Genomic DNA, 13,052 nt, shown 5'->3' on the forward strand with positions numbered 1-13,052 from the left:
TCAACAAGATAAAAGCCAGTGTAAACGGGCAAGCAAGACAAAATCCTACAGCAAGGGCACAGGCAGCGCTGGATCCTCGCAGCATCCCTGAGAGCAGCGGTGGATCAAGGTGTTCTGCAGGGAGGTGTTAATGCATTTTTGAAACACACACAGACACTAACAAAGGATTTACTTTTTTTTTTTTTTTTTTTTTTTAACAAGAGGAAACCAAATTCTATCAGTGGGGCGTTGATATAAAAAGACCATTATGCTCTTCCCTGGTAGGATGTCCACCAAAAGCCCTTGTGCATTCAAGTGGGCAGTCAGACACAACTATACGGAAACAGGAGAACCAAGCCACATTAATAACTATTAGGCAATAAAAAACCTACCTGGGAAAGAAGCTTGTTGTCATCCTCCAGCAGTTTCACTTTTGTTTCAAGTTGCCTGATATAGTTGGAAGATGAATCTTTAGGAAAAGAGAAAAAATACGTTTAAGCTTCTTGTGTTACAGGCAAGTACCGTCAGACAGCAATATGTTTTCCCACTCTGTGGAAGGCAAGTTTGGGAAAGACCTAATGAATAAAACCCCAAGTGTACAGGGTGAGGAGGGGATTCTGCCAAAACCTTTTTTCACTAAAAAGCTGAGATTCAGCAACAGCAGTATCTTCAGTGAATCCATACCAGTGCCACCAGGTCAGGGGGTGGGGGGTACAGCAGGAAAGTGAAGTTGAAATATTGTGTTTCATAATTTTATAAAAGTAATTTCCTAACTTTGAAATAATTTCTCATTCACCTAAAATTCACCAAAATACTCAACAACAGAGCAAGATGTTTCCTTTTAGGGTTGAATAAACAAACCCTCCACACACATGCCTCTTTATTTCAAAAACAATCAAAAAACTCACAAAAATAAGCTGCTGGCACAGCTCTACAAAGAGGTCACTGCCACAACTCCCAGTGCTGTAAAAGGGGAAGAAGTGTATACAGCAAGACCAGAGAACTGCAGTACACACACAGCCTGACATAGACTACAAGTGTCTACCCAGGACATCTGTTTTTTCTAGTGGAAGCACCTGACACTAAACAGAAAAAATACCAGGACAATAAAATACAGAATAACCTCACATAAAATGGTAATATTCAACCTGCAGGAATGTAATGGCCAGTCTACCACTGCAGTAAGACAGCAACACCAGATAGGGTGACCTGGCGTAGAAGATAACTTGCTGGAGAGCTCTGTGGGTGGCTTACTGCTCTCCAAAACATCTGGTTTTTGTTTTGAAACATGCTTTGAAGCAACACATTTGCAAATTTCACAGGGAAGAAAACGAGGGAACCTGGGAAAACCTTTTCTCCATTTTCATTGTAGCTTAGCAGTTTGCAATAGTTCCTTCCATCCACCTGGATGTTTGCAAAATTTCTCCTCCACTAGTAATTTTGGTAGCAGAGGCTGTGAGTTGTTACAGCAGGAGGAAACATTTTGCAGCTTAAGCATATGAAAAAAGCCAAACATTTTCCGCACTGCTAAAAGGGCTCTGCAAAATGGAATTATCTTTTACCTCATTTCATGTATTACGGCATGACTGCAAAAGCCACTATTCAACCACAGGACTTCTCGCTGAGCGTGACTCGGCGAGGAACCAGGTGTTCATGCAACCCTGCTGATGCCGCTGCACTTTGCCGATTGCCAGCACCTTTCAGGATCAGCCCCACCATGGTTAGCAGCCTCCACTGGCTGCATCTCTGCACACACAAACACACGCCCACGCATACATGTAAGGTTTAGGCTGGTTCTGCACTAAACAGCTTATCTTTGCCTTTGCCAGTAGCTGCTGAACGCACTCGGCACAAGCCTGGATGCTGTTTCTTGGCCACTCTGGGGGCAGTTTAGCAGAAGAGCTAGCATGCAAGCTACAGCTAATCACTGAGAGTGCTTTGACCATTCAAGAGAAAAATTGGAATATGCTTGAAAAAGTGCTGCCATAGACAAGTGCCAAACTGCACATAAAGGAACAGCAGGACGGATCGGAGTCAAGTGCCCATCTAAAGCACAAACACTCTCAGAGGAAACATGCTCACTTTTTTGTTTGGATTGTGCTTTGTCCAAACCCAGGAAATCCAAACAAGTCCTCATGAAAAAGGTTAAGACACCGTAGGAAGCTATGTAAGTTCAGTGAACAGTTTAAGTGGTGGTAAGGTTCACAGCAATATCACCTTCAGCTGCAGGGACCACAAACTCTCTGAGCCCAAAACCAACCCCAACGTGGGAGGAGTCTCCAGGTCAGAGGAGAAGGGGACAAACCAAGTAGGTTATAGGATCAATCCATAGCACCTTCCCCGAGAAGGCCTCGTGACAACAGTATTTTGAATTTAGTCATGCATATCAAAAGGTGGCGAGTATAAAGCTGCAGAAGATCGGTGCTTAAGTCAGCAAGATTTCAGCATCAGCTTGGACAACGTGCTGAATTAGTAATGAACCTATCCTCCAGTGGGGTGAGAGGGGAGTTTAAGATTCTTAAATACAAAGCCAGGAGGACCACGGGCCCTTTGGTCTGACCTCCTCTGTGCCCCAGGCCATCACACTTTGTTAACTTACCCCTAAATTCAGTCCAGTAATACTCATTTGGCTAGACAGTTCCCAGAACAGTCTCCAGCTCTGTCTGAAGACGACCAGAGACTCCACCATTTCCACTCCTGTGCTGGACACAACAGCCTCCATCGGTAGATCTGTTGAGATAAGGTGTCCTTCCCTGCCTGCCCTCCAGCTTCACTGGCACCACCACGCTGCCAGGGTGGCAGCAGAGCCGAGTGTCTCTACACAATGAATGCAGTGATCCTGATACAGCAGGTCCTGATTTTTATCTCAAAGTATCAGGGCATTCAAAGCAGTTTCAAGGAAGGGTTCAAAGCGGGGTCAAAGGAGAGGCTCAATCCACACCTGCCTGGGAATCAGAGATATGCCTCTGGACCGAGCACAGTCTCTGCATGCATAAATTGCGCAGACAGCAACACCTGCATCAACAACTGTAAAAGTGCTAGATAATGCTCAAGAAGGTCTCGATGTGATGCCGGTAACAGACACAGGCTCCACAAGAACCGCAGCATTGACTAAGCCTGTTGCCTGTTAGCTGTCCAAGCCTGTTTCCCAAGCGGCAGGGAGCCTGCTATATGCAGTATCCCCCCTCACCTTTGTACTCTTATCACTACGAAGTGTTTTTATTGTGGGCCACTACACCATGTAGTGTGCAAAGAACAACAACCAAAAAAAAAGCTTATGGGGACTATTTCTGATGCAAACAAGCCCTTTCTCACAGTTCTGTGCCCACGGAGGGTAGAGAAACTGCAGGAGGTCCTCTCCAGCAGCTCTTTGTTCAAACACAGTGGGAAGTTACCCAAGGTGGAGGCTGGCAACATGAACCTCATGAGCAACCTCTTCAACATGTGCTTGTGGTGGGTTCCAGCACTGCTAACAACTACAGGAAACTGAGCTTAAGTGGATGAATGGTGACACAGAAGCTGCTGTGTTCAGGCCCTGAATGCTACAAGGACTGACTGGCTGGTTGATGGAAAGAACAGAGCATGGCTGCCAAAGGAAATGGAGAATTATTTCCTCACTTTGGTTTCGTACCCCTTGCCAAAAAAAAGGGTACTCCTTGGGAAGGCAAGCCCTGCATCCCCAGGAGCCAGTGCACACCACAGCTACACCCAGTCTTGAAAGCCTGCTCTGAGATTTGCTAGAATTCTTCAAACACTGTTCAACCCCAAACCATGTCTGATGTCTGACCTCAGCCAGAAAACACCGCACAGCAACATAAAATACATGGAGAAAAAAAAGCAAAAAAGAAAATCAGCTGTTTTGTCAGCAGAAGATGCTCCATCTCAGGCAAAGGCTGAGAAACAGTGCTCAGAGCCATCCGCATTCTCGCTGTGCCCTCAGAGATGAATTGCCTCCATCTTCGGGACCTGCCTGTGCTGAGGTAGGTGCCAGATGAGCCATTTTCATCTTGATCTCAGGTTTAAAAAATCCCATAACTCTCACAACAGCAGGCAGTAACACCGCTGGGCTGAGCAGCGAAACCCCAGGCTGGGTCTCTCCCACGTTAGATCAAGAAACACATTCCCAGCATTTTTCTGCCTCTGACCTTCCTCTTATCAGGGAGCTTCCCTCCTCTCCCGACTCCGCCAGAGCCATGGGGCAAGGACGGCCCCGCTGACCCACCCAGGAGAGGCAGCAGAGCTGGATCACTGACGGCTCGGATCCCCCCATCCCCTTCATTAGAAATTAAACAAATGGTCCTCATTGCCTTGCCGAAGCCTGCCGCCAGCTGTGAGGAATGCTCCACATTAACCAGCACAAATGCACTCTCCCTGTTGGCACGAGCAGCTCCCACACCTGGGTGCTGGGGCGTACGTACCCCCAGCACACCCGCCTGGCTACCACCTCGTGGCACCGACTTTGAGTCCACCCACGCCTGCTGGTGCCTTGCCAGTGACCTGACACCTCGTGCTACCCTGGCCAGACAACCACGCCGGCTGGCTCTACAGAAGTGTGGCACAGCAAAGGGGAGGTACAGTACCAGGGAAGCAGACAAGGGTGGTGGCCAAGGACACATAGCCAAGGATAAGCTTTTTGGGAGGATGCTCTGGGACTTGCTGCCGCCTGGGATGCCAGCGGGGCCAACGTCCTCCTCCAGTTACTCCTCAGGTCCGTGAGCACCAGCTACATGAGCAATGGGTGCCTTAGTGGACCAGATGGCACCAGAGGGAAGGAATTACCCATCAAAACATCTCACCTCCCACCCAACACCCTCCCTGACACAGCCATCACACTTGGTGCAGAAGAGGAGGTCAAGGAGAGAGCCGGCGTTGTGCCCGGCCAGGCTGCTACCCGCAACAGCAAACCGGCTGAAAGCCATAATCACCATCAGCCATCGCTCACTTGTACGATGTAAATGCTTCAAGCTAAATTGTTCACAGAGACGTAAAACCTGAAGTCCCGTTTCTTTACAAAGCCTTTGAAAAACTAATTGGACGTAGCTCCGCACATATTATCTCCACGAGAGGTAGAAGAGCCACATTCCAGCCCAGGAAGGAGCACTACTGTTATTATCCACCCTCCTCAAGATTTACTGTCTTAAAAAATACACTCCATCTGGAATGGGGTGTAATTCAACTTGGATGTAATCTAGCTGAGTAACTTTTCTCCACATAGATAAACCACTTAATACTCATTACAGTTAAATGGAGGCAAGACAAATCACTCTACCTTGTTTTAACTCAACGGCGTCTGAGAGAGCATGGAACTGCCTGGCTCCTAAGGCTTTTTTAAAACATAAATTAGAAACTGTTTTAACAATCAAAACAATCTTTCACCCTGCAGAGCACAGAACAGTGTCATTTTAAAAGACACCTGGAGACACTGGAGCATTTCCGATTCTCATCTGAGATTTCAGAGGAATCTGTCAGAGGGGCAAATATGATGAATTATACATTTATTTTGACAGTAGTAAAAGAAATGGTTTTATTTCCTTGTATGTCGTTTCTCCAAACCACAAGCACGCAGAGCTGAGGTCTGCATGGTAGCTACATGGTTGGGATCGAAACACTTTTATTTAAGACCTTTTCATAATGAGGCCTTAGCACTTAAATGAATACAAGAAAAAAATGCAATCCCTTTACTTAGGGCAGTTCACAGCAGAGATGCAAGAAAATGTTAAGGTAGGTGTCCATGAGATGAGGAAGCCGTCAAGAGCCCTCCGATGGGACTCACTCACAGCAGGACAGTCCCTATACCCAGCCTGGGCAATACGAAACAATCCGGCATGAGCAGATTTGAGCCAACAAAGGTGCCTTAGTCCTCTTCCATGGCATCCCACTGAGGTTTGATTTGTCTTTTCGATGTCTGCTACAAAGAGGGGAGTTATGCAGTGTCTGGCTGGGGTGCTGGCTGGCAGGTCAGGACCGTGGTGCCCCACTCCAGCACCATCCCCACATCCACCACGGAGGTGCCCCGCACCCCCAGCAGCGAGGCTGGACACCCGCTGCCTCCCGCTTAATTTTCTCCCCAGGAGCTACTTTCACTAAGCATGATTTAAGACAGTAAAGCACAGCGTCTTTTGTCAATGCCCTGCAAACAAGGCTCTTCCTCTCCTCATAAAAAGCAGCATCCTTAAAGGGATTCTCCCATATCCAAACCCAAGGAGGAAAGACACAGGAAGGCGTGATGCTCTGCCAGGTTTGCACCTTGTGGCCAGCTGCTGTGATGGGATGCTGACACTTTGGCTTCCTTCCCTTCCATCAAAGATGGTCTCATAAAAAGGCCTTCCCCTGTGCTCAATAGAACATTTTGCTGTTTGCTGGCAGTTTTGTTACCACACCTCTGCTCTTCAGCACTATATTTCAGATTCATATTGCTCTTCTGGTTTTGGTTCTTGACACAGACAAGCAGGCTGAAAAATGGGCCAGTGGTTACATCTTGTAAAGAAGTTGATTTATTAAGGTAACAGCGCTCTTTCAGAGCAGCTGGGAAGCAGATGAAACCCACATCTCTTTATATATTGTCATTAAAGAAAATTACTGAGAGGTGGACAAACCCACCACCCTTGCTTTTTCCTAGGCAGCCCCCATCTTTCTGCTCCTACCAGCAAACCCCATTCCCAATGTCCTGTTTTGGACCGGTGCGCGAGGCAAGTTTTCACATCAGACTTAACTCAGCGGATGGCTCAAATGCGAGCAGGGACACCGCAAAGCCACTGCTGAGTTCCTTTAGTTTTGCAGGTGCTGCCCTCTGCTACGGCATCACCAGGGCTTTCGGGCTATGCTCCTCAGTTCGCCTTGGCATGCTCAGCTCTGCAGCGACTCTCACCCTGACTCAGGGAGAAGCCACTTCTTCCAGCACCTGGAGGATGCTGCCGCTGTCCGAGGGACTTGGCCCCGTCCCCACGTTAGGCCTTGCCCCCACTGAACAAAGGCAGCTCTCCAGCCCGCTACCCAGGCTCCAACCCAGCTACTCCCTGCTGAAAATATCACTAAAAGCAGCTGTGAAATCATGTAGATGGGAGGGCAGGTCTGCAGATAAAAGGCAGGTAAAAGCCAAATGAAGTATTCCCGCAGTGAGGTGAAGAAGCTCACTGACCTAAACCCTCCTTCTCTTCTCTCAGGTCCAAAATACCATACTTTGCTAACCCCAACCCCCGTGCCTCTCCAGCAGGAGCTTGGGCAAAATTTGGGCTCTCTCTTGGAACACGGTAAGAGAATATGCAATGACAAGGTCTATGGCAGACAGAGGCTCCCAGCCTTCTGTAGCTTTGCAAGATATTCTGCAAGCAAACCATACCAACCTGCTCTACCTCTTGTCCCACCACCTCATTCACCATGGGCTGTGTAGGGAACAGTTTCCTCTGCACTCTGCCAGGCAGCATTAAAGAGGTGGCAGGAGGGCACTTACAGAAACAGAACTAAGGCCAAATCTTGATTATTTCCATAGCTGAGGTGCTGCAGCACACTTTTACTGAATAGAAACTGCTTTAGACTATGCTAAATAAATAAAAAGCCCATAAGTAGCATCCAAAGCCACCCATGATAACATCTGTCTGAGTAAGACTGGTAGGATCAGGCCTCATTTTCAAGGTGGAGGTGATAACTCAGGTATAGAACAGGTATTCAAACACTAGTCAAAACAACAGAGAGGTGTGTTGTCAGTCCAATCACAAATAACAAAGAAATCTGGTCTCAGGCTAATACACCTTTTTTTCTAACTCTCACAAGCTGGTGGTTGCGCACTGGCGACACGGCTGCGCTGCTGCAAAGTGCTGCTCCGGCAGGATGAAACATATGCCACTGCAGCTACTTAATTAACATTTCATAGCAAGCCTGTAACTACAAGCTCTGAAGTTTTTCAAGACCACACATTCCCGACTCAGTTCCAGTCCATTAGGCCTGTCTGGGAGCTTAGTGGCCTCAAGTCGGTCTGTAACAGTCTGATAAGGTCTCTCCTGACTTCAGCTTTTACAGCTCACTACTGCAGCTTCCAGCCATGATATCATCTCCGCGCACAGCAAAACATCTGCCCGCGATGACTGTCAACAGGAGCTCAAGAGCTCCCGATATCTTATCGGGATTTCATTAGGAGGCGGCTGATAGGGAAAGAGGAGCGTGTGCGTGTGTGTGCCCGTCTACTGCAGCGCAGCCGGGAGAGAGCTGTCTCGTCCCATCGGAAAGTGGCCACCGGTTTCTCCTTCCTCGCCTGGGTGACCTTTACATTACAATCTTCGTGGGGGCCGTCCTTCTATCACATAGCAGAGCAGGAACCATTGGACATAGCTTGCATCTGAGGATGTCTGACCCACTCGACCCGTAAAACCTGCTTAACGGGAAGGTGGTAGAACACCTCCCAATCTCCTAGTCTGACACCACACTTCCCCTCTCCTGAGGGGGAGAACTGGTAGCTGCTCTTCTGCTGCTGGGAGCGGGCAAGGACAGACAGTGCTGCAGCAGCATTCCAGGGCTTTCCACAGCTCTCCTTGTGAGCCTGCTTGCAGAGGACGGCACCTTCACCAGGCTGCTCAGATGCACTCTCCACATGACGTGCTGCCTGCAGGACAGCCCGGCTCAGCCCTGATTATTAGTCACTACTGTTTGTCCAGGTTTCCTGGGGAAATCTTTCCTTATATCCCCCAGAGATTTTGAAGGTAAACAACCAAGGAAAAGACTGCGTTTGTTTTCCAAGTTGTCTTTGAACACCTGACTGGGCATCGCTCCGAGAACAATCCGTGTGAGTTTTTTGAGGTTCAGCCTCAGACTGAGCTTGCAAGCAAGAGGGGACAGACTGTAATTAGATGCAATAAGCAAACACAGTGATAGAAATATTAATGTCCAAGACACACACAGCCAGACAGTCTTCACTGGTGTACATGTAACAGAGAAAAGCTGATTTTAAATCTGCTGCAGCACTCTTGCCCCCTGCACACAAAAGCCTGCACTATCCGAGGGAGTAGGTGCTCTCTGGATCAATTCCAGGTGCTGCAATACCTGCAACACCCACCACAGCCCAGTGACACCAGGCAGAATTCAGGTTTTCCTTGGCCTCTTTAAGAAGCCATTTGCTGTCCGACCACGTAGATGTACTCAGCAAAGGACTGCCTGAATGCAAAAAGGACAATTCTAGAGAAAGTAGGACAACATTCAAATTGCAGGTAGATCAGAGCAATCCTCCCTTCCAGACACTGTGGTATCAGCATTTCTCTATCAGTGCTTACAAGCTGATATGAAGGGAGACAACAAAAGATGCAGAAGCTGGAGGAAGGTCAGGGGAAGACCAGACTGACTACTGGATGTGATGCTGCGCTCATGAAAACTTGCAAGAGAGGAAAAGATGAGTAACACCAACAAACCGGAGGCTCTTTGACTGCCTCGTGCCTTAGTCAACGTAGCTCCATCCAAAAAGCTTTGCTTCCCACATCAGAGCTGCGCTGCAGCAGTGCAGGATCTTCCGCTGTCTCCAAGCCCAGCAGAGTAAAGCCATAGCCCGTTGACCAGTGCCAAAGCAGTGAATTAGGAGATCATCATAATCTTCCTTATCCTGTACCTCTCTGCTATTGCCACAGATGGGCCAGGGCTGATCTACCACAGTATGGCCTAAGCAGGACCTTCCCTGAGAGTCTAATTTTAGATACAGAGAGATAAATCCTCCGCTTTTGATAGACCCCATGGATTGCTTCTCGTTGGTGCGATGGACTCACTGATGTGTGGGAAGGAATAGCTGGACCCTCCCGTTGAAGTTCAGGCGCTACCAGCCAGTTGTGCCGGACCGTCCCTTCAGGGAAGGTGGAGGTGAACAAAAAGTTGTGTCACCAGCACTCATTCGGGGAGCAGAGCTGCAAGTCACTGCTAATGGGATTCTGCAGCTTTAATGATTACGAAAAGGTTAAAATGACCTGCCAGGCACCCTCAGCTGTTTAAGCCTCTTTTCCTTCCTCGTGCTGCTTTAATCTTGGTAGCGCGGTCACATGACCCAGTCAAAAAAAGCCCCGAAGCCGATTAGTGGCTTTCCACCAGCTACAAATGACTCAAAACATTTGGGATGGTGTGGATGCTTTGGAAGGAGTAGCCCACTTTGCTCCACATCCTCCTTTTGGGGTCACCTCAACGAACGGTGCAGCCCCTAGAAGTCACCAAGAGGGTACTGTCCCAGGGGAAAATCCCTGAAACCAAGGGGACAGGCTGTACTCATTTCCACCTGTATCAATCCAGTTACTTCATTCCTCCCTCCCACATCCAAAACCCAACCCTTCCCACCTGACTTACTTTGGCTATTGCTACGGTAAGTAGCTGCTGTCCCTGTCTCTACAACAGCAACCAAAGGCTAAGCCCATCCCATTGCCAGCCTGCTACGCTCAAAGCCGCTGCTGAGGTCAACCTAAACTTTTGCGGCAGCATCCTTCAATTCCTCATACATGGCAGTTCTGTGAAAAAGGATCTTGGGGGCTATTGCAGTTCGTAAACTGGGCACGAATCAGTGTCACGCTGGGGCAGAAGCAGTATGTGGGATCATATCGTGATGCAGAAACAAGAGCCCTGTATGTAAACAGAGGAAATAATCCTCCTTCATTGGTGCTATTAAAGATCTTGAACAGGGATCTGCATCCAGTTTTAGGCATCACGCTTCAAGACTCATGCAGACTAGTTGGAAGGAATTCAGGAGAGAAATAAGGAGGATCAGAGTGTGGAAAGCATAATCTAGCAGGAGAGCTTGAAGGAACCCAGATTGTTTAGCCTGGAGAAGAAAAGACCAAACATAGATGTAGTAACAGATTCAAATATGTAAATGATTTTCAAAAAAAGATGAAGTGAATAAATTGTTGTTCGTGTCCACCCAGGAAGAGCAAGCTCTCTAATAATAGGGATATTTAGGGGCTAGAAAAGATTGCCTTGGGAGGTGGTGGAATTGCCATTGATGACAGCTTTCATGAGCAGGTTAGACAAACATCTGTCAGGAGTAGTTTAGGTAGAGCTGAATCTGCCTTGGGGCAAAGGGATGGGTTAGAAGACCCTGAGAGCCCATCAGTTCTGTTTTCCATGCCTACCCTGTACAAATATCACATGAGAAAATCTGTGGCTATTTCACTTAAATTCCAGAAAGCAAGCACCACTATTATTTGAAGGCAAAAAAGAAATCACTAAACAGCCTTTGATTGGCATGTCAGATTCAGTAATCTGAAACCATCCACGCATTTTGGTTTTCCATCACCTGCAGAAAGTCTCACCTAACTGCATGGCAGCTAGCAAAGAAGAAAGCAGAGCCAGCAGGAGTGTGTGGAGAGGAACGAGTGCTGGGGTAGGGCCCTCCGATACTAATGGGATGTTTGCAATAAAAAGGTTATATTGGGAACAGTTGGCTGTTTTAAAATACAGCCAGGGATTTCAAGAATTAGTACCCCCCCCAAAAATGAGAGTTCTTACCTTTAAGAATTATTGTTTCCAGCTTTTCCACAGAAATGCATGGTCCTAAATCACAGAAGGCCAACATGCACAAGGCTCGGTATGACTATAGTAACAACATATGGTCTCTAGCCAAGACCTTAAAAAAGAGGAGCTCGGTGAATGCAGACAAGCTGGTGAATGCCAGGAAAACATGTGGGTTAGGAAACAGCCCCAGCAGCACTGACAGTCCAACAGCAGTCAAGGCTCATAGGCACCATGACAGAGGAAGGGACAGGAGAAGGCTACAGAGACAGCCATGTCCATGTCTATGAGTCTTAGGGCAGCACAAGAGAAAGGTGCTAATTTGAAAACTGAGTATGTGAGGAATGGAGGCCAGGTTGTCCTAAGCTATTTTAATAATCCAGAAACTCCCATAATAAGCTGCTACCTTCCCCAAAACAACCACATGGTCTTTCAAGATAGGAAGGTAGCTATCAGAAGCCCAAAGACTCTTGAGTTTGCACTAGTGAAACCAAAAAGAGGTGCAAATGAAAATCAAGTTGGGTTCAGAGCCCTTTGTCGCTCGGTTACAGCCAGAAAGCTCTGGAAAACAGGCTGATCTGAAACATTTGCACATCTAACTGCCCTGTTAGCTACCTCTTGCAAATCCACTGAAACGAGTGCAAGCGTATCTGAGAATCTGCTCCCTGGCTTCCATTTTGCACTGTTGCCGCTCCACCACTCCGCAAGAAGAAACCGTGAGCATCCACAATTGGTATTTTTCTCTTTGAACTCATCACGCTGACCAAAGCTGTGCAAGACATTTGCCCCCAGATCTGAACCCAATCAAACACATGCAGATTTGATCCCACGTTTGAAAGATTTGGGGGGGGTTGTTGCAGCTGCAAAAACTTCACCATATTTGACAAGACCTTTGCTGAAGTTTTTCCATTTTTATGGCAAACTTCTAACCATCAACGGTTCAAAAGCCTGTGGGAAAGACATCAGGTTAATCCAAAGCCATGTGAAACACAACAGTTGTGAGTGAATTTTGCTTGGAAACTTTAGAGTTGTTTGAATCCTTCAACGTTTTCTCCTGGATAGGTTAACATTACCTCCTAGGTAAGAAGCACTGCCAAGCTTCAGATGGCTATAAATCTTACGTTCGACATTGTACATACAAATGGGCCAGTAGGTTTTATGCAGAAATTCCCATTGCCTTCGAAGGAATCCTGTTAGAAACTGATAGCACAAAGCAGTCCAGCTGCAGAAGGGCGCTCTCTGAGTTTACAAAACTACTTCCTAAGCAACCTGTGGGGGGAAAGGCAGATTACCAGATTAATTGATGGGCAGTTTTTTGTTAAAAGGGTAAATAAGAAGATCTTAAATATTTGCAAAAGTCTCTCTTTGCAAACATCAAGTTGAAACTTTTGCAGGCTCTGAAAATGCATTTCAGATTGTAAATCTGCTCCCCCCTTTTGCTTGGGAAGATTCTTCTGGACAATAAAAGCAGCGAGCCCGGGAGAGGGCTGCATAATTATCCACTCCACACAATGGAAACCAGCCTTTCCAATGCAGTCCTCAACCGTCAGGAATCCAAGCTGCGTGATAATTAAATCTCAAAAATCCTCTTCCATCCAGAGAGAAAT

The 13,052-nt window shown here is 47.3% G+C and overlaps 1 protein-coding gene across 1 annotated transcript in view; it reads right to left on the reverse strand.

The window, feature by feature from the left end:
* The window catches only part of CCDC85C (coiled-coil domain containing 85C), a 114,437-nt gene that overhangs the window by 43,548 nt on the left and 57,837 nt on the right, over positions 1 to 13,052 (reverse strand). Inside the window, exon 3 of the mRNA XM_052783125.1 lies at positions 372 to 448. Within this exon, the coding sequence (XP_052639085.1) occupies positions 372 to 448 (77 nt within the window). The remainder of the gene's footprint in view (positions 1 to 371; positions 449 to 13,052) is intronic.

The sequence above is a fragment of the Harpia harpyja genome, chromosome 3, assembly GCF_026419915.1.
Source record: "Harpia harpyja isolate bHarHar1 chromosome 3, bHarHar1 primary haplotype, whole genome shotgun sequence".
NCBI classification, from domain to species: Eukaryota; Metazoa; Chordata; class Aves; order Accipitriformes; family Accipitridae; genus Harpia; species Harpia harpyja.